This window comes from Pan paniscus, chromosome 13 (assembly GCF_029289425.2).
Source record: "Pan paniscus chromosome 13, NHGRI_mPanPan1-v2.0_pri, whole genome shotgun sequence".
Taxonomy (NCBI): Eukaryota; Metazoa; Chordata; class Mammalia; order Primates; family Hominidae; genus Pan; species Pan paniscus.
In genome coordinates this window covers 133079617-133106549 of record NC_073262.2, presented here as the reverse complement: position 1 = coordinate 133106549, position 26933 = coordinate 133079617, and the positions used below count along the sequence as shown (strand labels likewise).

At 39.3% G+C, this 26933-nt stretch overlaps 1 protein-coding gene across 26 annotated transcripts in view; it reads right to left on the bottom strand.

Annotated features, from left to right (window-relative positions):
• The window catches only part of SP100 (SP100 nuclear antigen), a 132093-nt gene that overhangs the window by 70681 nt on the left and 34479 nt on the right, over positions 1-26933 (bottom strand). For 10 of the 26 annotated variants that reach the window (XM_034955327.4, XM_055109192.2, XM_034955331.3 and 7 more), the window contains 12 exons: positions 25627-25689; positions 25067-25216; positions 24520-24603; positions 13696-13848; positions 12591-12674; positions 10960-11043; positions 8738-8791; positions 7880-7975; positions 6014-6067; positions 5012-5095; positions 1684-1800; positions 677-730 (listed from right to left, as the gene is read on the bottom strand). In XM_034955327.4, the coding sequence (XP_034811218.2) occupies positions 677-730; positions 1684-1800; positions 5012-5095; positions 6014-6067; positions 7880-7975; positions 8738-8791; positions 10960-11043; positions 12591-12674; positions 13696-13848; positions 24520-24603; positions 25067-25216; positions 25627-25689 (1077 nt within the window). The remainder of the gene's footprint in view (positions 1-676; positions 731-1683; positions 1801-5011; positions 5096-6013; positions 6068-7879; positions 7976-8737; positions 8792-10959; positions 11044-12590; positions 12675-13695; positions 13849-24519; positions 24604-25066; positions 25217-25626; positions 25690-26933) is intronic. The other 16 variants (XM_003845958.5, XM_063595590.1, XM_063595589.1 and 13 more) reach the window with 5 other exon arrangements.

Genomic DNA, 26933 nt, shown 5'->3' with positions numbered 1-26933 from the left:
CCATTGTGGAAGACAGTGTGGCAATTCCTCAAAGACTTAAAGACAGAAATGCCATTCTACCCAGCAATCCCACTACCTTTAGGTATATACCCAAAGGAAAATAACTTGTTCTATCAAAAAGATACATGCACTCATATGTTCCTTATAGTGCTATTCACAAAAGCAAAGACATGGAACCAATCTAGTTGCCCATCAACAGTGAATTGGATAAAGAAAATGTGGCACACATATACACCATGAAATACTATGCAGCCATAAAAAGAATGAAATCACGCCCTTCGCAGCAACATGGATGGAGCTGGAGGCCATTATCCTAAGCAACTTAATGCAAGAACAGAAAACCAAATACTGCATGTTCTTACTTACAAGTGGAAGCTAAACATCGAATACACATAAATGTGAAGATGAGAACAAGAGACACTGGGGACCACTAGACGGGGCAGGGGGAGAGGGTGGCATGGGCTGAAGAACCATCTGTTGGGTACTATGCCTGGGTGATGGGATTTTTGGGACACCAAGCCTCAGCATCACACAATTTACCCATGTAACAAACCTGCACATGCACCCTTTAATCTATAATAAAAGTTGAAAAAAGAAAATGATGATAATAAACCTTAGCATTAAAAAATAGTTCATTTGTAACATAAAAATTAAGTAAATTCTTATTTGTTCTTACTTCTTTTCCCACTGTGTTTTTCCAAAGTAGAATTGTTTTCAACATCCATGGTATCTAGAAAGTGACAGGTAGTGGTCAGAGAACTGTAATTTATAAGTAAAATTTATAAATCTTATGACAATTCACACTGCATGGAAGGCTTGCGTTTATAACAATATTCTGAGTATAATTTATCTGTCTTCCTTCCAAAGGAAACAGACACTGAATTGATGTCTAAGGTCTTCGTCTAGTTCTCTGAGACTTTGAAACAGCTCTTCATTACTTTTATGCACCAATTTCCTCATTTATGAAACAGGGACAGCAACAGTTATCCTGTTCAGCTTTAAAATTTTTATGAATATTAAATATCTTACTTGCAAGAGTTAATAGGAAATCACTATATAAATCAATAACAGTCCAGAGGATATCTTTCAAAACAATGTATTTTTAGCGTTAAGAGTAGGTATCTGATTTTTCTTTCCTGACAGGTAGCAGAACTATTTGTCTTTTTAGGCCTTTCCAAAGTTGTGACAAAATGACACTATTACCTGTGAGTGGAAGAACATGTTTTCTTTTTTTTTTTTCAAGAACAAGGATGGAACTCGCTTTATAAATTCAACACTTTACTATTGATATGCTAATATAGCGAGATACTACTATGTTTACCAGTGTATTTTTTTACCACCTAACCAAGAGAGCCCATTCTATTAAATATGGCTTTATAATGATCTCTTGCCTCCCTGCAGTTCCCAAAAGGGTCGGGTTAAGCAAATGTAGAGAACAGGATTCTGGCAGCACCAAACCTGTTCTTTGTCTCAGTCTGCTCACAGTCAAGTGCAGCAGGAAACCGGGACTACGATTTCAGACTTTTGAAATTCTGAAGCTTGGGGCCTGTGGGCCCACTTCCTGTTGGTGATCCAGAGGCTGTTTGATGCTTTACTTCAACTCTGATCACTTCCCACATCCCTACCCAGTGTCTGTGATATCCACTGAGCCACTTCCATCCCAAGACCCTAGGGTAGCCTTACCCATCATGTCAGATGCTTGACTACTTTCAGTCCTTGCTTCTTGGCTTCTTGGCACACCTTTTGGAAAACACATGACACAGGAGCACTTCTTATTTTCAGGTTCTTGTGGCGGTGATCCTAAATTGTGATTTGTAAACATTTTTATTTGTGCCCACTCCCCTTCAAAGATTCTCCTTTCCCCCAACATTAGTGACTACCCACTCCCCACAGCTAAATTAAGGGATGGGCTCTACATCTGAAATCTCTTTTTCTTTTGTGGTTTCTCACTGTATTTGTCCCTTCTGTTCATAAATAACCCTGAGAATTTCATCTTGAAATAAAGGGTCAATTAATAGTTTGTTTCAGTGATGAAGAACACTGGAGGAGCAAAGGCTGGTTTTAGGGAAAAAGATGATGTGCTCAGCTTTGGAGGTGTTAAGCTTGAAGGTCTTGAGTAACATCCAAGTGGTGAAGTCTAAGGCCTTCAGGACCTCCAACAGGAGCCTTCTGACACTTGGATGAATGAGTTTAGAAGACAGGGCTGGCTGGAGATAAACATGTAGGAATCATGAGGTTGTGGGTGGTGACTGAAATCACAGGAGTGGATGAAATGCCTGGGTGAGGCCTTTTGTAATCTGGGTGAGTCAGAGGGGCCAGGGGACACCTTATTCTGAAAACTTACTGCTATTATGAATCATGCCTTGTGCTAAAGTTGCTTTTATCTCATGGTCATTTCAGCTCCTACAATTTCTCCATCATTCTCTTCTCTCCCATTTACACTTCCCCCTTCTTGCCTCCATTTTTCTCTCATCTTTTAATTCTTTCTCTACATACTTCTTGTTGTACCTAATTTTTTACACCACTCATCACCCTTTGAGTGTATCTCATTCCACCTGTTTTTCTGTTTATATCTTGAGATCTAGTTTTATTATTGAGGTGAACTTCTTTCTACTATCACTTCCTCCTTCTGTTCTCTCTTCTAGCTTGTTTCTCTGAATCTTATCTTGACTTTTTTTTTTTTTTTTTTGAGACGGAGTCTTGCTCGATCGCCCAGGCTGGAGTGCAGTGGTGCGATCTCGGTTCACTGCAAGACCTGCCTCCAAGGTTCACACCATTCTCCTGCCTCAGCCTCCTGAGTAGCTGGAGCTACAGCTACCCGCCACCATGCCTGGCTAATTTTTTTTTGTTTTTAGTAGAGATGGGGTTTCACCGTTTTAGCCAGGATGGTCTTGATCTCCTGACCTCGTGATCCGCCCACCTCGGCCTCCCAAAATGCTGGGATTACAGGCATGAGCCACTGCGCCTGGCCCTTATCTTGATCTTGACTCTTTTTGTAATTTCAATCTTTGTCTTTATCCACATTTTCTTCATCTATATTCATCTTTATCTCACAGGTTATTACTTTCATCACCAAATGCCTGCTGTTTGGACACTGACCACATAGCCATCTCTATTACCTTTGTCTGTTCTTTATGAGCTTTCTACCTTGCAAGGCTGTCAATCAATCAGCAACTTTATTTTCACGTTTCTGGTACAATTTCTGAGAAGTGTGTTGAAAATTATCCCTCCCTCCCCCACAAAATTCCCCTACCTGGAATATTTGAATTCCTTGTCCACTTAGAAAAACTTGAAGCTGACCCATATCTTTTCATTTGGTGACTCTAGCCTACCTTTCTCCATTCTTTCTCCTTTATCCACTCAGTGTCTCCTCCCTCCATTCAGGAGCTCAGCTCTTCTTTTTCTTTTCGCTCCCTCAAACCTGTTGCAAGCAGCCCGAGTCTGTGCACAAGTCTTTGTGTGTGTGGTGTGTATGTGTGTGTGCATATGTTTTGGGGGAGAGGTAAGGAAAAGAAAAAAGAGCTTTTCCTCCATGCAAGTAGGAAAAAAAAGATAATTAATAATGCACTGAACATCATAATTGGCTTCTCCATCACAAGCTAATGGGCTGCATCTCTTCTGACTCTCTTTGTGTATTCATTGGAGGAGCTCTAAATTCACAGGACAATGAAGACAAACAAGGAAATAATAGACTATAGACAGTGACGAGGAAACCAGGGAACCTGTCTCAATGTGGTCATGCTGAGCTATTTTCAGAGCTTAAACGGACTGACAAAAAAATACACCTACATCAATGAGTACACCTCACAGCCCTACTCTATCTGGCCACACCTCGTTCTCCTTCTCACTTCTCATTTTTCTGCCCATTGCCCTGCTGCTATACATTTTTGTCTCTGTCTCTTTGATTCGGTGAGCTCATCTCCCTTTGATTTTTCTTGTCTCCTGTGTTGCTTTTTCTGTTTCCATCAATGATATTCTGTTCTCCTTTATTTCTATGTTTATCTATTTTGCTTCTATCTTTCTAGGTATTTTGTATATTATATATTATAGCTGGTTCCATTCTTATTATCTCTGTTTGTGATTTTTATTTTTCCCTCCCCCTAAAGATTGTATGTATTAACCAATATATATATACACGTACACATATGTGTGTGTTTATGTATGTATACATGTTATATGTAACAAATATATGCATGTGTACACACACACACACACAGTGGTTGTTAAATAAGCTTTCTTGCATCAGGCACTGGTATAGTCTCCTGTGAATATTCTGAGTTCCTTGCGCATCTTCTTTGGACTTTGACTTAAATGACACAGCTCTTATCCTCCTGTCTGTTACATACAACAGTCACCCACCGTGAGACACCTGGGTTGCTAGTTTCTATTGTTTCTTTAGTTTTTTGGCCCTAATACTTCTGTACATCTATTTCCTCACCCCAAAATGGGTATAGTTAGCCTGCCTATGTCTTAAAAATTTTGTGATGACAAAATAAGATCTTATTTGCCAAAATACATTGAAATAACACAATATAATCCAATTACATGATGAGGGACATCTACCAAAAACTATACTAACGTTTGAGAGTGTTTGATCTGAAGTTTTTATTTCTGTCTATAATTACATAGTAGGAACAGTTGTCTTTTGAGGCTTTACAATTACAAACGACATTGATGTCAACCCATTTATCACTATAAAAATCTAAGATCTTAGTGTTAATAGGAATGAGAGCAGGTTTAAAAAAAGGATACCACAAATTTGCTATTTATTTCTTCTACAACAACAAAATATAATTACATACATTTAGTCAGTGAAACTCTTCCTGTTAAACATGAGTTTATCATAATTTCCTGCCTCTTTCCATTTTCTAAAATGCAAAAAGGAGTTCCCAGATGAACTGGATACAAGGTAGTGAAGGTGCTCAGAATAAAAAGCGTCTGGAAACAGCAGCTTTTAATTCACATTCCTGACATTCTGCAGGCCAAGTCTTGGCATCCTAATCTTCTTTACCTGACCCTCTTCTTAGGGATGAGCTGCAGGCTTCCTGAAGCTCTTCTCCATTACTCAGGTCTGAAAAGTCACTACTGCTGAAACCTGCAGAAAAAAATAAAATTCCTTAACAGTCTTAGTCTGAGTCTTAGGAACCAGCAGGGAATTCTTTAAAAGCAAAACTGAACAAGAGAAGCTTGTGGAGGAGGGGGAGAAATATTCCCACCACTAGGCCACCCTTTGGCTTTGATCATCTGACCTGTTGGTCAAGATTGCTCCAGGAGCCCTCTCTGAGGCTGGGACTGGGGATGACATTGTTTCTTCTTCTTTTTTTTTTTTAACTTTGGGAAAAATATGTATTTATTATAAATCATCCATTTCATTGGGTGGTTTCAGATTAAGAAAGCAATATATGCTTGTCATAAGAAGACCAATGAATGCAAATGTATATAACCCCAAAGCTCTCTTTTCCTACCCTATTCTGTCTCTGGTCTCCCAGCTAGTGAAGTCAACAGATCAGTGTGGATGCTTCCATCATTTTCTCCTATCTCATTCATGCATAATCAAATAAAAGGAACATACATAAGGTTCAATCTTTTCTGAATACAATCCTAGGACGATGTTGTTTCTTACGCTTCTTAGGCTTTCATTATTAGTTTGCACATACTTCTGCTTCCATCTCAGTTTCTTATCCAAGGGAACCATGGAAGCAACATCTTAAAGATGTCAGAGCCCCCATCAGCTGGGCCCTGAATGACTGTGTGGGCACCCCCTCTACTCAGGAACTACTTTATCCTATTTATGTGAGTGAAAAATAAACTTATGTTGCACTTGTGCCTTTGAACATTTTCAGGCTTATGTTTTATACCAGCCCAACTCATCTAATTGAAAATGTAAAATGCAAATCATCTAAAATCCCAACAAATTAATTTTTTATTTTAAAGGATATAACATAAAAAGTGAATGTAGCTTTTGCAGCAAAGAAGGACATTTGTTACATCAAGAGTTTTTAATTGCTCTTACGTCTCTTCCTGCTGGGTATTCTCCAAGTAGATGTACTTCTAGAAGTCATAGGAGCTAGAAAGTAAAGGAAAACCAAATCAATAATATCTAACCAAAAGATCTATAAATCTTATGACTGCTTACACTGTTGACAGAATTTGGACTATAAATATTCTATGAGGATCATTTCTGTCTCTTCCCATCTAAGGGAAAGAGATTACTATCAAATGGAGCACAGACCCACAATCCTTTAGCCCTAATTGCAAAAATCAATGACTTTTTTTTTTTTTTTTTGAGACAGGGTCTCACTCTGTCAGCCAAGCTGGAGGGCAGTGGTGCAATCTTGGCTCACTGCAGTCTTGACCTTCCAGGCTCAAATGATCCTTCCACCTCAGCCTCCCACATCACTGGGACTACAGGCATGCACCACCACCATGCCCAGCTAATTTTTTGCATTTTTTGGTAGAAATGGGGTTTTGCCATGTTGCCTAGGCTGGTCTTGAACTCCTGGGCTCAAAAGATCCACCTGCCTCAGCCTCCCAAAGTGTTGGGATTATAGGCATGAGCCACCACACCTGGCCTCAAAGATATTTTAATAACCAGTATTGTTTTCATAGGTTTGCAGCTAACTAATTTGGCAGTGAGTCTGGACTTGAGTTGCCATGAGTCCATGTAAAATCTTATCATATTTGGTGTGAATATTTATATAATTTGCTGTATAAACATTAGTATATTTGAGAATGGGATTCTTCCCTGGATCCTACTGGGGTATTTTGTTGTATATAGAATATAAACCACATTGTCTTTCTAAAATAATAAAACATTTTTTGAACTTTGAAGTACATCTGGCTTTGAAGGTTTTATAGAGGATTATGAATGTTTATTAAGAGTTTGGGTTGTTAGTCTTGTCTCCTCCTATAACTTTCCATATGTGATGTGCAAAGAAAAAAGATCCTTAAGTGTGCCTTAGTTTCCCCATCTGTCAAATGGGGGGAACAATAGTTATCTCGCCCACCTTTTAGGTTGTTGTAAAGATGCAAGTAGATCTTATTTGTAAATATATTTTCAAATATCACTATTTGGCCAATTTCATGTTGGGGGCCATCTGTCAAAAGCTATGAATTGAATCTGATGGTAAGAAACAGGAGGCTTTCTTTCTGTCAGTAGCTAGAGAGTATGACCAGAAGCTTTGAATTTTGAACAAGTTGGTGACAAAATCAGGCAATAACAGACTAGTGTACTTTCTTTTCTTTACAAAACAGAGAATGGGCAGAAGTAGAAATCACTACATAAATCCAATACTTTGGAGTTAATAGGTCTGGCAGTGATATGGTTTGGCTGTGTCCTCACCCAAATCTCATCTTGAATTCCCATGTGTTGTGGGAGGGGCCTGGTGGCACGTAATTGAATCATGGGGAGAGATCTTTCCTGTGCTGTTCTTGTGATAGTGAATAAGTCTCACAAGATCTGAATGATTATATAAGGGGGAGTTTCCCAGCACAAGCTCTCTTCTCTTGTCTGCCGCCATGTGAGACGTGCTTTTCACCTTCTGCCATGATTGTGAGGCCTCCCCAGCCATGTGGAACTGTAAGTCCATTAAACCTCTTTCTTTTGTAAATTACCCAGTCTCAGGTATGTCTTTATCAGCAACATGAAAATGGACTAATACAGGCAGTATGTAGTAAACAGGCCACTGCCACTCAACCACAACCATCTTGTTAAGCCTGAATTTAGAGTGACTTCTTTCTTTGCATTTTTCAAAATGGCCAGATGAGGTAGATGCAGAGAACTGGCTCCTGGATAGCTGTTGTGTGTGCTCAGAGCACAGTGCATCAGGGAAGAGGTGCTCTGAAGTCAGAGCCCTGAAGTCAAGGGAGCTGTTCTTACCCTTCTCACCATGCTTGCTTCTCAGTGCCCCGCTTGAGGCTTCTGCGGGCGCCTCCTCCTCACTGGATTCTGAAAAGTCGTGGTCTTGTCCTATCACTGCAGAAAGGAGCAAATGTCCTTTGGAGGTCTCAATGTATGATAAGGGAACCAAGTCAGAATAATATTCTATGAAAAGGAAACTAGGAAAATTTGTGATGCTCTGAAACTTCAGGGCAAGAATGTCCGTGCCCTCAAACCTCCATGATCTACCTTTTCATTCAAATTTGTGTGGCTCAAGGTTAGTATTTTATCCCTTACTGTCACCTGAGCCTGAGGCTGAGAAAATTTTAGCCCCAGTGGGCATCTCTGCTTTGTCTTGGCCCTCTGTCTTCTTACACCACATTATCTTTCTTTACTTGTCCCTTTATGGTTTTGTTGTGGTTTTTGTATATGGATTTGTATTTATTTGTAAATTTGCTTCTCTCTCAGGGCAACCATGAAAGTCTAGGATGGGAGAAGGCAGATCTTCTACTTGCCTGCTTCCCTGAAGAACTGCTTGAAACAGAGCCCAACCTTTCCCTCATCTAAAAATCCTTGAAATATTCAGTTGAAAAAAATATAAACTTCTACTAAAAAAATAAAAAACCTTCTGTTGTGTTGGGGTCATTGACTTCTTTGGGTTCATATGTTATAGCAGTTAGCCAACCTCCCTAATACAAAAGCTAAAATAGGAACCATTGAAATTTAAAGCAAATTTATATTTTACTTTGAAGGATATAGCAAGGAATTAGACTGACTCTTTTGTAGAAAATATTGTTCATTTATAACCATGAAGAGAAGTTATTTTCTCTTACCTCTTTTCCTAAAGCTTTCTCTTACCTCTTTTCTTAAAACTTTCTCTGAATGTAGATAATTTTCTGAAATCCATGGGCTCTGTAAAGTAAAAGGGAGAAACCCATTATTTGTATGCAAGAGACTTATAAATTCTATGACAACTGACATGGCAAATGGGCTTGGGTTAATAACAAAGTTGTTTTTTTTTGTTTGTTTGTTTTGAGATGGAGTCTTGCTCTATCACCCAGGCTGGAGTGCAGTGGTGCAATCTTGGTACACTGTAGCTTCTGCCTCCCAGGTTCCAGTGATTCTCCTGCCTCAGCCTCCTGAGTAGCTGGGATTATAGTTGTGCACCACCAAGCCCGGCTAATTTTTGTATTTTTAGTAAAGACGGGGTTTCACTGTGTTGGTCAGACTGGTCTAGAACTCCTGACCTCAGGTGATCTGCCTGCCTCAGCCTCCCAAAATGCTGGGATTACAGACCTGAGCCATCGTGCCCTGCCAATAACAAAGTTTTGATGAGCGTTTTTCTCTCTATCCTTCTAGTGAATCCAGTTCTGGAGGTTCAGGGTCATAATGTTGGGATCCTGCCCAGCTCTCCCCATAATCCTCTGTGTGTATTATTTGGAAACGCCTCTTTTTAATTAATTTTTTCAACTTCTATTTTAGGTTTGGGGGTATATGTGAAGGTTTGTCACATGGGTAAATGTGTGTCACAGGAGTTTGTTGTACAGATGATTTCATCACCCAGGTATTAAGCCCAGTACTCAATAGTTATCTTTTCTTCTCCTCTCCCTCCTCCAACCCTCCATCCTCAAGTAGACCCCAGCATCTGCTGTTTCCTTCTTTGTGTTCATAAGTTCTTACTATTAAGATCCCACTTACAAGTGAGAACATATGGTATTTGGTTTTCTGTTTCTGTGTTACTTTGCTAAGGATAATAGCCTCCAGCTCCATTTACGTTCTCTCAAAATACATGATCTCGTTCTTTTTTACTTATTTTTTTTGAGACGGGGTCTCTGTCACCCAGGCTAGAGTGCAGTGGCACAATCGTAACTCACTGCAGCCTCAACCTCCCAGGTTCCAGTGACTCTCTCACCTCAGCCTCCCGAGTAGCTGGATCACAGGTGCACACACACTACCATGCCTGGCTAATTTTTTTTTTTTTTTTTTTTTTTTTTTGAGATGGAGTCTTGCTCTGTCACCCAGGCTGGAGTGCAGTGGCATGATCTTGGCTCACTGCAACGTCCCTCTCCTGGGTTCAAGTGATTCTTTTGCCTCAGCCTCCCGAGTGGCTGGGACTATAGGCAAGCGCCACCATGCCTGGCTAATTTTTGTATTTTTAGTAGAGACAGGGTTTCACCATATTGGCCAGGATGGTCTCGAACTCCTAATCTCATCATCTGCCTGCCTCCGCCTCCCAAAGTGCTGGGATTATAGGAGTAAGCCACTGCACCCGGCCCATGCCTGGCTAATTTTTGTATTTTTGGTAGAGATGGAGTTTCTCCATGTTGTCCAGGCTGATCTCAACTCCTGAGCTCAAGCCACCTACCTGCCTTAGCCTCCCAAAGTGCTGGGATTATAGGTGTGAGCCACTGCGCCTGGTCATAAATGACTCTTAAACACCACTAGCTCCCATTTTCTCACATATAAAGCAGGGATAAACTAGTTACCCTACCTCCCTGTTAAGGTTTTTGTGATGGGGAAATGAAGGGTCATTTTCAAAAGCCCTGTGAAAAATCACAATGTAAGCCAATAAGTGAACTATAATTTGGGTTTGGGTGTAGTTGAAGTCACTTTTTTTTTTGCCATTAATAATTAAATAGCAGCACAAAGTATTCTTTGAAGACTTTCTGAGCTTGTGATTAAGACAATATTATCAATGAACAAAGGAAGACTGTGCTTATCATGCTCTATCAAATATAAAGGGTAGTAGTAGAGAATAAGTACATTATTTCAACTCTTGAAATAATAACTCTTGATAGTTTGTTGTTAAAAAGACTGTTATTTTACTAGCATATTTTTGCTACATTTTCAATGTATCAATCGATTGAACCAATCCAGTTAAACAAGAGTTTATAACACCTTCCTAATGTCTTCCATTTCTCAACAGGGCCAGAGAGGTTAAATGTAGAAAGTGATATTCTAGAATTTATGGAATCAAGGCATAAGGAGACCACTCAGAATGAAATTAATCAAGAAAACAGAGCTCTGGATTTGTACTCTGTATATTCTACAGTCTCGGGTTGCAACTCTAATATTCTTACCTGGTACAATCTGGGGTCGTGAGCAAGTGGCTTCTTGGCCCTCCTTTTCATCATTTGATTCTAAAGGGTTGTCATTATTGATCACTGCACAAAAGAATGGGATTCTTTAGAGGTCTCAGTGTGTGACCAAGGAATCAATTCAGTAGGAAATTCCCTAATAAGAAAACCTAGAAAACCTTGAAAATCCGTGCAAGTCCTCGCCTGTACACAGGCCATGCTTGTCTTTCCTTTCAACTAACCTTCATTGTGGGTTAGTGATACTCCATTCTTGTCCCCAGAGGGAAACTTTGCCTTGCTTGGCCTTTGCTTTCCCACGCTTCTTTTACTTCTTATCCCTTCTGCTTGCCATTCCACATTTCCTTTGTTTCTGCTTCTATTTTTCATGCAGGGGGACCTTGAAGATCTTCTGTTAAATTCGTGAGCTTTTTCTACCTCCCACCAACCCAGTGCCTTCCTGAATTGTTTACAAGGCTGAGAAATAATCTCCTCATGTATTTGAGCCAAAGACATATTTTGGGACTATTTTTTAGAGCAGATTGCTTACACTGAGTTCAAAGTTAGAGTACATATTGTCTAAAAACTAATGCAAATTTACATTTTACTTTGAAAGATACAGTGAGCAATTAGAATGAATGTATTATTACATTGTTATTTTATAACATCAAGATGAGGTTCTTCTTTGCTCTTAGGTCTTTCCCTAGTGTATTTTCCCTAAAGTGGCATATTTCTAATATCCTCTGGATCTAGAAAGTAAAGGGCAAAACAAATCAACCAATTTGCATACTTATGTTATGATAAGTATTTATGTTATAAATCTTATGACAACTCATGCTGCAAATAGGATTGAGATAATACAAGATTTTAATAATGTTTCTCTCTTTCATTTCACAAAGGAAGTAACTCAGAATCCAGGATGCTAGTCTTGTCTTTCCTTTAATTTACCATGAGATTTTGGAGATGACTTTGAAACATTTATGCAATTGTGTTCTCTCATCTAGGAAACAAGGACGAGAATCTCTCTTCTGTTTACCCCTTTAAGGTTATTGTAAATTTAAAAATAAGATAATTTGCAAAAGTCTTTCAAAAAATCACTAAATGTGCTATGACTTGCTGAAGAACTCTATCAGAAACAATACTTCAAGTTTCAGAATACTTTATCTCAGGTGTTTGTTTTTGCCAACACCAGATAGTTGGATGAGATGTCTTTTGACCCTATTCAAAGTTTGTGATCAGATGACAATAAGATCTTCCCATAAAGGAATATTTAGTTTTCTGTTCTCTATAAAATCACTATATAAATCTAACACTATATAGGCATAGCAACTAGTTAGTTTTAAAAACAAACTCATCACTTGGCTAGCCTATTCCTACTATATAATCAATGTATGGGTATGAATATTGATTAATAGAATCCATCAAGAAAGAAGGCTAATTCTCAAAAATAAGTTTATAACAATTTCTTGTCTCCCTGCATTTTCCAAAACGGTCAAGTAAAATTAATGCAAAGAATGGGATCCCAGGATAAACTGGATCCATTGTACAGAATGAGCTCAGAATAAAATGCCTCAGGAAACAGTAGCTCTTAAATCAGATTCCCACAGCCCAAGTCTTGCTCTCCCAAACTTCCTTACCAGGCTCACTTCTCGGTGCTGAGATGAAGACTTCTAAGGGCTCATCAACGTCAGTGGATCCTTCAGAGTCCTCACTGCTGATGACTGCACAAAGGAGCAAAAACCATTAAGAGTCTTAGGGTGTGACCAAGGAGTCCATGCACCAGGAAATTCCACAATGACAGCACTAGGAAGACCCAGGAAGCTAAGTTGACTCAAGACCCTGGAGTGTTCCTTGAATGCATGCCACCTGCAGTTTGTTCCAAGTTCTTAACCAAAAGCTGATAAAATTGACACACAGAAGGCAGTTGTGCCCATCCACTGACACTGTTCTTACCCCAACCCTCATTCTATTTTTTTCTTTCACTCTCATTTTACTTCTCATCTTTCCTCTTTGTTCTGCCATCTCCCCTGCTTCTGCCTCTGTTTCCAGCGATGGTGTCTCTTTATACCTCTCTTTGTCTTGATGTGTTTCCCTCCCCATCTCCTCTTGTGAATATCTTGGCTCTCTGATTTTTTTTTTAACTCCTCTCCCATGCCTTCCTCTCTTTTTTATTTTTTATTTATTTTTTCCTTTTTTTTTTTCTTTTTTGAGACAGAGTCTTGCTCTGTTGCTCAAGCTGGAGTGCAGTGGCGGAATCTTGGCTCACTGCAACTTCCGCATCCCAGGCTCAAACGATGCTCCTGCCTCAGCTTCCTAAGTTGCTGGGACTACAGACATGTGTCACCTTGTCTGGCTAATTTTTATATTTTTTGTAGAGATGGGGTTTCGCCATGTTGCCCAGGCTGATCTTGAGCTCCTGGACTCAAGCGATCCGCCCGCCTTAGCCTCACAAAGTTCTGGGGTTACAGGCATGAGCCATCAGGCCCAGCCCTCTCTGACTTCAGAAATAGCCTCTCTGACATTCTTACTGATTACCTCCATTTCTGTCTTCTGGTATTTTCCCAACTCCTAAGGACTTTCTTCTGTCAAGCTGAAGACTCACTGCATCAGGTGCCAGCCCCTTTCCCTTCCTGCCTCCATCCCAGGCTACCTGCACTGCCCCGATGGTCCCTGATGAAGTCCCCGAGCCCCTTACCTGGTAACCTGTGACTCACAGTTACAAATTCTCCCAGTCAGCCTTACCTATTATGTCAGATGCCTGGTTATGATGAGTTCTTGCTTGGGCTTGGCACTCAACTTTTGAAATAGAAAATGGCTTTTCCTTTTTTATATCCACCAGTCGCACAGAACAGGAATTAATTTGGATTCCATGGTTGTGTAGCTCTGCCTCTGGGCCTAATTGTAATAAATGAAGAATTTTCATTTGTCTCCTCAGTGGACCTCCTTCACTATCATTAATAACTCCCCCTCTCTGCAATTTCACTGCTGGGGCTAGACCTTCACCCCACCTCCGTGTTTTTCCTTTTGCTCACCTCTGTCCCTTCCTTTGTGCCTCTCTTGGCTCTGTTTTGTTTTTTACCTTTCCCTTTACCTACTCTTCTCATTCTTTGATGGTTAATATTTTGCTTTTTTTAAAAAAAAATAAAAATTATAATTGCAGTATAAGACACATGAATAAAAGTGGGTTTTGAATGATCACGAAGGAAGTAAATCACTTTGATCAAGAAACAGATTACCAATACCCCAGACACCTCCTGGTGACACTTCCCACTAACTGTTTCCACTAACTTGCGCAAAGACAACTACCATCGAGGTTTCCAACACTAAGGTTAATTTTGCTTGTTGTGTAATTTATAAAAATGGAATAATCTCTTTTCTCTCCACTCTTTCTCTCTCCCTTTACCTCTCTCTCAATATATATAGATCTCCCAAAAGAAGCCAAATCCCCCAAAATTGTATGGATATTTTACTCAACATGCTTGTGAAAGTCATCTGTATTCATTTTGTATAATTATTTTCACTACTAGATAGTATTCCATTATAGAAATAAGCCATGAATTATTTATTCATTTGTGCAATTTCAAGCATTTGGCTTCTATGAATAATGTTGCCTTGAGCATTCTTTTCTATGTGTTTTGGTGACATAAAACACATTTCTGTTGGTTTCTGCTGAGGAATATAATTGTTGGGTTATAGGGTATGTATATTTTCACCTTTGGAAGATTACCCCAAACTGTTTTCCCAAAAGCATATATAAAGGCAGAGATGAAAGAAAGAGAGCTTGGCAAATTCCAGTAAGTAAAGGAAGCTTAGTGTGGTGGGAATGTGGCATGAAAGGGCGAGAGGTGGGTGATGGGGAACACGCAGGTGCGTGGTAGACATCCTTCAATTCACCACTCCAAGCAGTGTTGATCTACTGCTAAGGGCCACACGAAGGCACTGGGTTTCAAACAGGAAAGTCATATCAACTGGTTTCTATTTTGGAAAAGTCCATTCAGCTGAAGTGCAGACTTGAGAGGAGCAAGATTGGGGGCCAGACAGGAGACTGTTCCTCTAATTTTAGTGAGAGTGACAGGGGTCTAGATTAGGGTATTCGTGCTGGGGATGAAGAGAAATGGACAAGTTAGAGATATTTTAAAGTTGGGATTGACAGAAGTGGCAAATGAAATGATGATTGTCTTAAGCCACTAAGTTTCAGGATAGTTTGTTACATGACACAGCAATAGATGACAGATGCAGCTTCCAAAGAGAGATGTTCTTCAGGTCTTTAAATAAAGGTCTTCAGGCAATTGGGGAAGGGAGTCAAGAGGACAGGCCTGAGCTGGAGATGTATGTTTAGAAATCAACAGATCTTAGATGGTGATTGAGCCATGGAGAGGAAGTGATGCCTGAGGAGAGGCTTATCGTAATCTGGGGGTGGAGGTGGAGTCACAGGGGCCATTTCGATAAGGGGGCAGCTGATCTTTCTCCATAGTAATAGGACACCCTGTGCCTCCTTTCTAGCTCTTATCTCCTCAGATCAGAGAACGTCTTGATTTGTCTTCTCTCTTCCCTTCTTTGCATGATCCACTCTCTATCAATTTTTCATTCATTGTCCTTTAACTCATTTTCTGCATACTTCTCTTTGTGCCTCCCTCCATTTTTCCTATTTCTTGGTATTTATTTCCCTCTATATTTTTTCTATTCATAGTCTTTTTATCTACACTTTTTAAAAATTATTGTCTCTTAGAGACAGAACTAGGGCGAGGTGAAGGTGGTGCTATGGGATGCCATGAAATGTAAGGAAGCTCAGTCTCACATGCCAAGTGAGATCTCCTTACATGCTGTGCCCTGGGGGCCTCCCTGCCTCACCTCGTGCCAGGCCTGTTGTCCCATATGTAATGTTGCATCTCTGTTACATTTCCTACCTGCTTTGAGTCGGCCTTTATTTCTTAATTATTAACGTTACCTCTGCAAGCTTCTTCTATGTCACTTTTTTTTCAAAAATACTTTTGCATCTGATGTGTGAGTGCTATATCACTTTTTGTCTTTCTATAACTTCCTCATCTCAAACATTCCCGTCATTACGAAAGGTCTCTTCCAGTGCCATTGTCTACCACACCAGAGGCCCTCCACTTGCCATTCCTTCCTGAAGGTCTTTCACCTGGGCTTCCTTCCTTTGCAAATCTGACAAGCAGCATCATGCATAATTTCTACGTTTTCATGATAACTTCTGAAAAGTAACTTGCAACATATTTCTATTCAACAACTCCACAACATGGCAATGTATGGATACCATGTCACTTTATCTAAAATCTGTCTCACTCATACACGGTTGACCCTTCAACAACAGGGGCTTGAACTACATGAGTCCACTTGTATGCAGATTTTCTTCCACCTCTGCCACCCCTCAGACAGCAAGACCAACCCCTCCTCTCCTTCCTCCTTCTCAAACTACTCAATGATGAGGATGAAGGTCTTTATGATTACCTATTGCCACTTAATGAATAGTAAATATATTTTCTCTTCCTTATGATTGTCTTAATAACATTTTCCTTTGGAGATCTTACTTCATTGTGAGAATACAGCACATAATACGTATGGAAAATATGTGTTATCATCTGTTTATGTTATCAGTAAGGCTTCTGGTCAACAGCAGTTGTTAAGTTTTGGGGAAGGTAAAAGTTATGTGCAAATGTTTGACTGCATGGGGCACTGGTACCCCTAACCTCCCACAGTGTCCAGAGGTCAACTGTGTTTTGTTATTTAATATTCCCTAGCTGACCTCTTTTGTATTCTTTCTTCTTGCATTCTCTAACCAGGGACAGTCCCTCTGTTAAAAAGACTCACTCTCTTTTTCCCTTCCATCTCATACCTGTTAAAAGCAGCCAGAGGCTGTGAACAAAGTCTGTGTGTCTTGGATGAGTGTAGGCAGTTAGTATGAGAAAACCAAGGAAAGTTTTGCCCTTATAGAAAAATAAAGATATAATTAGAAAATTGAGGAGAAGTAGAGCAAGATGGGAGAATAGGACTCTCCAGCCCTCCTTCCCCTGCAGAAACACTGATGTGAACAACGACCTATGCATGAAAATACCTTTGCAAGAGCTGAGGAAACCAGATGAAAGATCACAGCACCTGAGTGTAACACAGAAATAAGAAAGAGCACATTGAAAGGGGCAGGAAGAAAAGTTTCACTGTGTCATCTTCCCCAACTCCAGGAAGCACAGCATTGAGAAAGATACAATATGCTTGGGGAAAGGAGAAGGAAGTGAGCACTAGACTTTGCCTTACACCCAAACCACAGAACCGACTTCAGTAAAACCCAGCTCCCAAAGCCCCAGACTCTAGCCAGTACCCATGGTCTGAACCTCCAAGCTCACTCTGACCCCAACCTAAATCCTGCAGCCCCAGGACTCAGGCCAGCCCTGTGAACTCAGTCTCCAGCCTCCTACAGCACTATTTCAGCCTCAGTGACCCCACGATCCAGACCAGACCGAGTGCCAAACTGGACCAAGTGGCACTGGGTTTGAGGCCCATCCCAGCAGCAAGCTGGCTTCAATAGCACTGGGCTTCATGCCTACTGAAGTGCCTGAAGAAGCCTGCATCAGTGATGTAGAGCCCTGCAGATTCTGGCTCAAGGTTTCCCCCAGCACAGACCTGCCCACTGGTTGTCCTAGGCACCAGACTAGCCTGCTTGAGGACTCTAGCAGCAAGCCTGCCCTTGCACCATGCCAGATGGCCATCTTAGAATCTTTAAATAGGGTGAAAGGCTTTCCCAGACAAAGTCAGCCTGCAAAGACTAGAATAGTTTCTACTTTCTCAAATGCACAGACATAAATGTAAGGCAACAAGAAACATAAAAACCAAAGAGACACAACATGACCAAAAGAACACAATAATCTCCCCATAGCAGACCCCAAAGCAATGGAGATAACAAACTGCCTTATGCAGAATTCAAAATAATTGTTTTAAGGAATCTCAGCAAACCTTAAGAAAATATAGGAAACAATTCACTAAAATTAGGGAGACAATAAATGACCAAAATGAGAAAGTTTAACAGAGATATTGAAATTATTTAAAAAATCAAACAAATTCTGGAGCTGAAAAATACAATGAAGGAAATTTAAAAAGGCATCAGAGAGCATCAACAGCAGAATTGATCATGCAGAAGAAAGAATATGAACTCAAAGACAGGTTATTTGAAATACAGTCAGAGAAGAAAAAGAAAAGAGAATGAAAAGTCATGAAGAAAGCTTACAGGATTTATGAAACACACCAAAAGAGCAAATATTTGAATCACAGGAATTCATAAAAGGGAAGAGAAAGACAAAAGTAGAAAGTTAATTTAAAGAGATAATAGTATAAAACTTTGCCAATCTGGTGAAAGACATAAGTTTCCAGGTACAAGAAGGTCAATGGTCTCCAATCAGATTCAGTGCAAACAGGACTACACCAAAACATACTATAATCAAGCTGTCAAGATTCAAGGACAAAGAGAGAATCCTGAAAGCAATAAAAGAAAAGAAGCAACTAACATATGAGGGAGTTTTAATAAGGATAGCAGTGGACTTTTTAGCAGAAACCTTACAGATCAGGAGAGAATGAGATGAAATATTCAAAGTGCCAAAGGAAGAAAAAGAAACCTGACAACCAAGAATATTTTTCTTGGCAAAACTGTCTTTCAGAAATAAAGGAGAGATAAAGACTGTCCCGGGAAAACAAAAGATGAATACATTCATTACCACCAGACCTGTCTTACAAGAAATGCTCAAGCTGAAAGAAGTAAATGCTAACTAATAATATAAAAATATAAGAAAGTATAAAACTCACTGGTAAAGTAAATATATAGTCAAAAAAATAGTAGCTACAATAATTTGTTAGAGTATACACTATATAAAACATGTAAACTCTGACATCAAACATTTAAATGAGGGAGCAAAGTAAAAGTGCAGTTTTTGTAGGCAATCAAAATTGAGTTGTTATCAGCTTAAAATAGCCTGTTATAAGATGTTTTGTGTAAACTTCATGTTAACCACAAAGCAAAAACTTACAATGATTACACAAAAGATAAAGAGGAATCAAAGTGTATCACTAGAGAAAATCACCTAATCACAAAGGAAGACAGTAAGAGAGAAAGAAAGGAATAAAGAATCTACAGACAACCAGAAAACAATAAACAAAATGGTTTTAGAAAGTACTTACCTATCAGTAATTATATTAAGTGTAAATAAATTAAATCTCCAATCAAAAGACATAGAGTGGCTGAACGAATTTAAAAAACATGAACCAAGTATATGCGGCTTGCAAGACACTCACTTCACTTTTAAGGAAACACATAGACTGAAAGTGAAAAGATAGAAAAAGATATTTCATGCAAATGGAAATGAAAGAAAGAAAGCATAGGTGTACTTACATCAGATGAGATACAGTTTGAATCAAATAATATAAAACAAGGCAAAAAAGGTCATGATAAAACCAGGCATGGTGGCTTACATCTGTAATCCCAACACTTTGGGAGGCTGAGGTGAAAGTATTGCTTGAGCCCAGAAGTTTGAGACCTGCCTGGGCAACATAGGGCAATCCTGTCTCTATAAATAACTAAAAAAAATTAGTCAGATGTGATGGTACATGCCTGTCATCTCAGCTACTTGGGGGGATTGCCTGAGCCCAGGAGGTTGAGGCTGCAGCGAGCCATGATTGCACTAGTGCACTCCAGCCTGGGTGACAGAGCAAGACCCTGTCTCCAAAACAAAAACTAAAACAAAAAACAAAAGAAACAAAAAGAAAGAAAGAAAATAAGAAAGTCATTATGTAATGATGAAGGAGTCAACTTATCAAGATGATATAACAATTGTAAACATATGCACCCAATATTTGAGCAACTAAATATATAAAACAAATGTTAATAGATCTGAAGGAAAGAGAGACTAATACAATAATACTAGGGGACTTCAACACCCTACCTTCAGCAGTGGACAGATTGTCCAGGGAGAAAATCAATAAGAACACATCGAACTTAAACTATACTTTAGACCAAGGGGACCTAACAGGCATATATAGAATATTTTATCTACAAGCAGAAAAGTACCATTCTTCTCAATTGTACATGAGACATTCTACAGGATACATCATATGTTAGGCTACAAAACAAGTTGTAACAAAGTCAAGAAGGCTGAAGTTATATCAGATATACTTTCTGACCACAATGATATGAAATTAGAAATCAATAACGAGGAATTTTGAAAAATTTGCAAATACATGGAAATTAAGTACACTCCCAAATAACCAATGGGTCAATGAAGAAATTAAAGGGAAAAAATTTTTTAAATCTTGAGACAAATGAAGATAGAAATGTAACACATCAAAACTTATGGGATATAGCAAAAGCAGTTATAAGAGGGGAAGTTTATAGCAATAAACACAAGAATACATAAAGAAAGAAGAAAGATCTCAAACAACCTAATGTTACACCTCAAGAAACTAGACAAAGAAGAAAAACTAAGGCGAAAATTAGCAGAAAGAAGGAAACAATAAATATCAGATCAGAAATAAATGAGTTTAAAACTAGAAAAAAATAAGATCAACAAAACAAAGCACTGGCTTTTTGAAAAAATAAACAAAATTGAGAAAGCTTTAGCTAGACTAAGAGAAAAGAGAAAACACTCAAATGAATAAAATCAGAAATGAAAGAGGAGACACTACCTTTCTCATACCACATATATACAAAGAATCATAAGACACTGCTATAAACAATTTAATGCCAACAAATTGGATAACCTAGAAGAAATGGATAAATTCCTAAACACATATAGCCTACCAAGACTGAATAACAAAGAAACAGGAAAATCTGAACAGACCAATAATGAGTAAGATTTAATCCATAATAAAATACCACCCACCAAACAAAAGTTCAGGACCAGATGGTTTCACTGTTGAATTCTACCAAATATTTAAAGAACAAATAGCAATCTTTTTCAAACTCTTCTTAAAAATTGAATAAGAGGGACTACTTCCAAACTCATTTTATGAAGCCAGCATTACCCTGATACCAAAGCTAGACATGAACACTACAAGAAAAGAAAATTATAGGCCACTATCCTTGATAAACGTATATGAAAAATCCTCAACAAAATACTATCAAATTCAGTAGCACATTAAACACCATGATCAAATAAGATTTATCACTGGGATGCAAGAATGGTTTAACATATACATATCTAAACGGTCATACACCACATTAATAGAATGAAGGACAAAAACCATATGATCATCTCAATAGATGTAGAAAAAGCATTTGACAAAATTCAACATTTTTTCATGATAAAAACTCTCAGCAAAATAGATATAGAAGAAATGTATCTCAGGACAATAGTGGCCATACATGACAAGCCCACAGCTAGTACCATACTTAATGACAAAAAACTGAAAGATTTCCCTCTAAGGTTAGAAACAAGAGTAGGATGCTGATATGGTCTTGCTGTGTCCCCACCCAAACTCATCTTGAATTGTAGTTCCCATAACCCCCACATGTCATGGGAAGGACTTAGTGGGAGGTAATTGAGTCATGGGGGCAGTTACCTCAATGCTGTTCTCACAACAGTGAGTGAGTTCTCACAAGATCTGATGGTTTTATAAGGAACTTGTCCCCCCTTTGCACTGTACTTCTCCTTGCTGCTGCCATGTAAAGAAGGACGTGTTTGCTTCCCCTTTTCTGCCATGATTGTAAGTTTCCTGAGGCCTCTCCAGCCATGCTGAACTCTGAGTCAATTAAACCCCTTTCCTTTATAAATTATTCAGTCTTTTATTAGCAGTGTGAGGATGGACCAATACAGATTGCCCATTCTCACTTCTATTCAACATGTTACTGCAAGTCCTAGCCAGAACAATTAGGCAGGCAAAAGAAATAAAAGGCATTCAAATTGGAAAGGAAGAAGTTTTAAATTGTCCTTATTTGCAGATGACCTGATCTTATATATACAAAATCCTGAAGGCTCCACCAAAAAAAAAAAAAAAAAAAACTGCTAGAACTAATAAACAAATTCAGTAAAGTGGCAGGATACAAACGCAACATACAAAAATCAGTTGCATTTCTATGCACTAACAATAAACTCTCTGAAAAACATATCAAGAAAACAATCCAATTTACAATAACTGCAACAAATACTTAAGAATAAATTTAACTAAGGAGGTGAAATATGCACACACGGAAAATGCTAAGGCATTGATGAAAGAAACTGAAGAAGAAAGAAATGAAAAGATACCCCATGTTCATGGATTGGAGGAATTAATATTGTTAAAATGTCCAGACAACTCGAAGTCCTCTAAAGATTCAGTGCAATACCTATAAAAATTCCAATGGCGGCCAGGTGCAGTGGCTCACGCCTGTAATCCCAGCATCTAGGAGTTTGAGGTGGGTGGATCGCCTGAGGTCAGGAGTTTAAGACCAGCCCGACCAACATGGTGAAACCTTGTCTCTACTAAATACAAAAAATTAGCTGGGCGTGGTGGAGTATGCCTGTAATCCCAGCTACTCAGGAGGCTGAGGCAGGATAATTACTTGAATCCGTGAGGTAGAGGTTGCAGTGAGCTGAGATTGCACCATTACACTCCAGCCTGGGCAACAAGAGCAAAACTCCATCTCAAAAAAAAAAAATTCAAATGGCATTTTTGAGAAATAGAAAAACAATTAAAAAATTTGTGTGGAGGCACAAAAGACTCCAACTAGCCAAAGGAATTTTAAACAAAAAGAACAAAGCTGAAAGCATCACACTACCTGATTCAATATATACAGCAAAGCTATGTTAATCAAAAGAGCATGGTGCTTGCATAAAATAGACATGTAGAAAAATGGAACAAAATAGAGAGCTTGGATCCATGCATTTATGGTCAATTGATTTTCAGCAAAGGTGCCAAGAATATGCAATGGGTAAAGGATATCTATCTCTTTAATAAATGGTGTTGGGACAACTGGATATCCACATGCAGAAGAATGAAATTTGACCCCATCTCATGCCATATTAAAAAATTAACTCAAAATGGACTAAATACTGAAATTTAATACCCAAGGTTGTAAAACTACTAGAAGAAAATACAGAGGAAAAGCTTCACGACATTGGTCTGAGCAAATATTTTTTGGGTATAACACCAGAAGCACAATCACAAAAGCAAAAAGAACTGGGATTACATCAAACTAAAAAGCTTCTGCATAGGCAAGGAAACAATGAACAGAGTGAAGAGACAACCTACAGAATGGGAAAAAATATTTGCAAACCATGTGTCTGATAAGGATTATTATCCAAAATACATAAGGAGCTCAAACAACTCAATATTAAATACAAACAAACAAACAAACAAACAGATTTTTAAATGGGCAAAGGACCTGAATAAACATTTCTTAAGGGAACACATGCAAATGGCTAACAGGTATGTGAAAAAATGCCCTGCCTCAGATATCATCAAGAAAATGCAAACTAAAACCACAATGAACATCACCACATACTGGTTAGAATGGTTATTATCAAAAAGACTAAAGATAACAAATGTTGGTGAGGATGTGCAGAGAAGGGAACCTTTGTACACTGTTGGTGGGAATGTAAATTGCTACAATCACTAAGAAAAACAGTATGGAGTGTCCTCAAATAAATAAAAAGTAGAACTACCCATACAATCCATGAATTTCGCTACTGAATATATATTCAAAGGATATGAAATCAGTACAGATGCTCCTAGAGTTACGATGGGACTACATTTCCATAAACCTACCATAAATTGAACACATCATAAGTCAAAAATGCATTTAATACTTCAATAAACCCATTGTAAAGTTGAAAATCATATGTCTAACCATCATAAATCAGGGACCATCTGTATATGGAAGAGATATCTGCTCTCCCATGTTCATTGCAGCAGTATTCACAATAGCCAAGATACAGAAACAACCTAAGTACCCATCAGTGGGTGAATGGATAAAGAAAATATATATACAATGAAATACATCTACACACTGAAATACTATCTAGCCTTTGAAAAGGAAGAAATCCTGTTATTTGTAACAACAACCATGAACCTGGAGGATATTATGTTATGTAAAATAAGACAGGCATGGAAAGACATATATGACATCTCACTTATATGTAGAGTGTAAAAAAGATGAATTTATAGAAGTTGAGAGTATATGGTGGTAACAGAGGCTGGGGATATGAGGAAGAGGACTGGGGGGATGTTGGTCAAAGGATACAAAATTTTAGTTAAATAAGAGAAATACATTAAGAGATCTTTTATACAACACGATTAATATAGTTAATAATGTATTGTATTCTTAAAAATTACTGAGAGAATAGATTTTGTGTTATCACCACAAAAATGATAAGTACGTGAGGTAATATTTATGCTAATTAGCTCTAATTAGCCTTTTCACAATGTGTACATATTTCAAAACAACATGTAATGATAAATACATCCAGCTTTTAATCTGGTAATTTTAAAAAGCGGTTACGATGGTAAAACAACAACCAACCAACCAACCAACCAAATGTATAGCATCTGAATAAGAAAGGAAAGAAAATAGGCAAGGTAAGCAATAATTACTTTCTTCATCACAGGGCAACGGGCAGGGCATCTCCCTTTCAGCATCCCCATTATTCACTTGGACAGCAACTTGTTCGCAGGACTCTGGAGATAAACGAGATCACAGCTGAGATCCAGTAGAGCCTTGCTCTGTCCTGTTTCCATTTGGTTAGACCTCACCCTGCTTCTCCTTTCTTCTCCTGTTTCTACTTATACCCCTGTCTGCATATATTGCTGCGTGAAGGTGTTCGTGCTTCATTGATTCCTGTCCAATCTCTCTCTTACTTTCTCCTTTTGCCTTTTGTTTCTGTCTCTCTTCTTTGGTGAGACTCTGCAACTCTTCCCCTTTCTCTCTCAGTTTTTTGCTTCTAGCTTTCTTCCTCCAGGTCTTTGTCATCAGTATGTCAGTGTATCAGGCTCATCTGTATATCAGGCCCCCTCTGTGTCTATGTGATTTTCCCCTGCTTGTTAAACAGGTGTCTCCTTGCATTGTGCATTAGACTCTTCCTCTGCCACCAGCCAGGGCCCCTTGGCTCCTCCCCATTCATGCGAACCCAGTCAGTCTTACCTGTTGGCTCAGCCTTTTGAGCACATTGTTCATTTGTTTGTTGGCTTCCTAGCGAATCATCTTTGTCACTGGTTGTATCTTTTCTCTTTGCATTTATCTGTTCTGTTTCACAGGGGTGCTCTGAGAGTCCATTTTCAGGTGGGGTTGTACCTAAACCACGGTTTGATTCACAGGTATTTTATTTGCCCTCTGCTGCCTGTCACTCCCCTCCAACCACTACAGCACGGGCCACTGATGGACGTAAGGTCAAGGCACCAAGGCAACAGCCAGATTCAAGCAGATGCAGGCAGAAAATGGTGAAGCAGGCACATGGGTAAAACGACCAGGCTCAGCGGCAGCAGGAACCAGCAGCAAGTGTGATTAAGGGGTGTGGGAGGAAGAAACCCTCCTAGGCAACCTAGAGGATAAGGACTTGTTATTTAAATCCCAGAAATGGAAAAACTGTAGATGCAAACCCTGAAAATTCTGGACAATCATTAACACAAAGAGGCAACCCCACAGCACATTCCAGAATGGGGCAAGAATAGCAGAGGCTCAAAGAGTAGTAAACAGGAACAAACCAGCATGAGATGGGGAACCCGAAGGTGGCCAAGTCAGGCTTCGAAAAGAGTTTTCACCAGTTCCTGGCAGGAAGAAATTAGAAGTTTATTTCAGAAATCGAGGTATGGATTTTGCCATTCTCCCCTAATCCCTTTTTGGTCTCTGTAACGTAGGAGTTAAAGACCCCTTCTAGGTCTCAATGCAAAGGCCACCTGGAGCTGGCAGATGCTACCCAATTACTGAAGTCAGACTCCAGCCTTGAGAGTAGGGGACTGGGTCAGCTGCACCCCTGGATGACAGGGGCCTTGGCCAGACAACTCTGCTGAGTGTCCTCTGTGAGACACTCTGGTAACTGATGATGGCAGAGTGATCCTGCCTTTGTCCCCAGAGCTACCCTGCCCAGGGCCCTTAGCTCAGTTTCTTTGAAGTCCTGGTTGCCTCATGCCCACCCCCTTTCACACAATACCCTCCCTCTCCACATCTGTTCATGCTTTCTCATTGGCTTTTCCATGAGGACTCAGTGTCTGAGTAGCCTCTACTTCCTCCAGCTCTTGGTATTCTTTTTTTCTGGATCTTTTTGTCTGCAAATATTTCCTCATTTTTGTTTCATTTTTCTGTTTTTATTTTTTTAGATTGCCTGGATAGCACAGGGTTAGGAATGCAGGCTCTGGGGTAGAACATCTGGGTTTTTCCCTATTCATCTGACCCTATGTAAACTCCATTTGTGGTATCTCTGGATTTCAGTTACCTTATCTGCAAAATAGGCATATAAGTAATATTAATCTCCAATGGCTGTCATGAGCATTAAACCAACCGCCACAGAGTAGATGTTCAATCAAAGTGAGCTGTTAATGACAAGGTTATTTTTGTTGTCTTTTACCCCTTTTCACGGTTTCATTTCCCTTCCTTTGTCCTCTAGGTACTTACTTCCTCTTCCCATGTGCATCACTTCCTTTCTGAGTCTCTCTACATGACCGCCTTTCTCTTTGAATATTCCTGCTCTTGAACAACATCCTCACGTTTAAATTTGTCCCCTCTTCTGCCATCACCAAGTTTCTCCCGTGATATAAGAAATATACATTTCAGTCTTAATTCCCTGCTCCTGGCCAGAGCTCCTAAAACCCTAAAACATCCTAAGTCATTACAAGTGAAAAGAGCACTTTCTGTTATTCATAACAACCCCTTTTCGACCACACCTGGGTTTATGTTAATGAGGTAACTTTTGGAAAGCCCCTAAGGATTGGGGTGTGGTTGCCAGGGGAGCTGAACATGAGATTAGAGGGGTGGAACTTTCAGCTCCACCTCTTGACCTCCAGGGAGGGGAGAG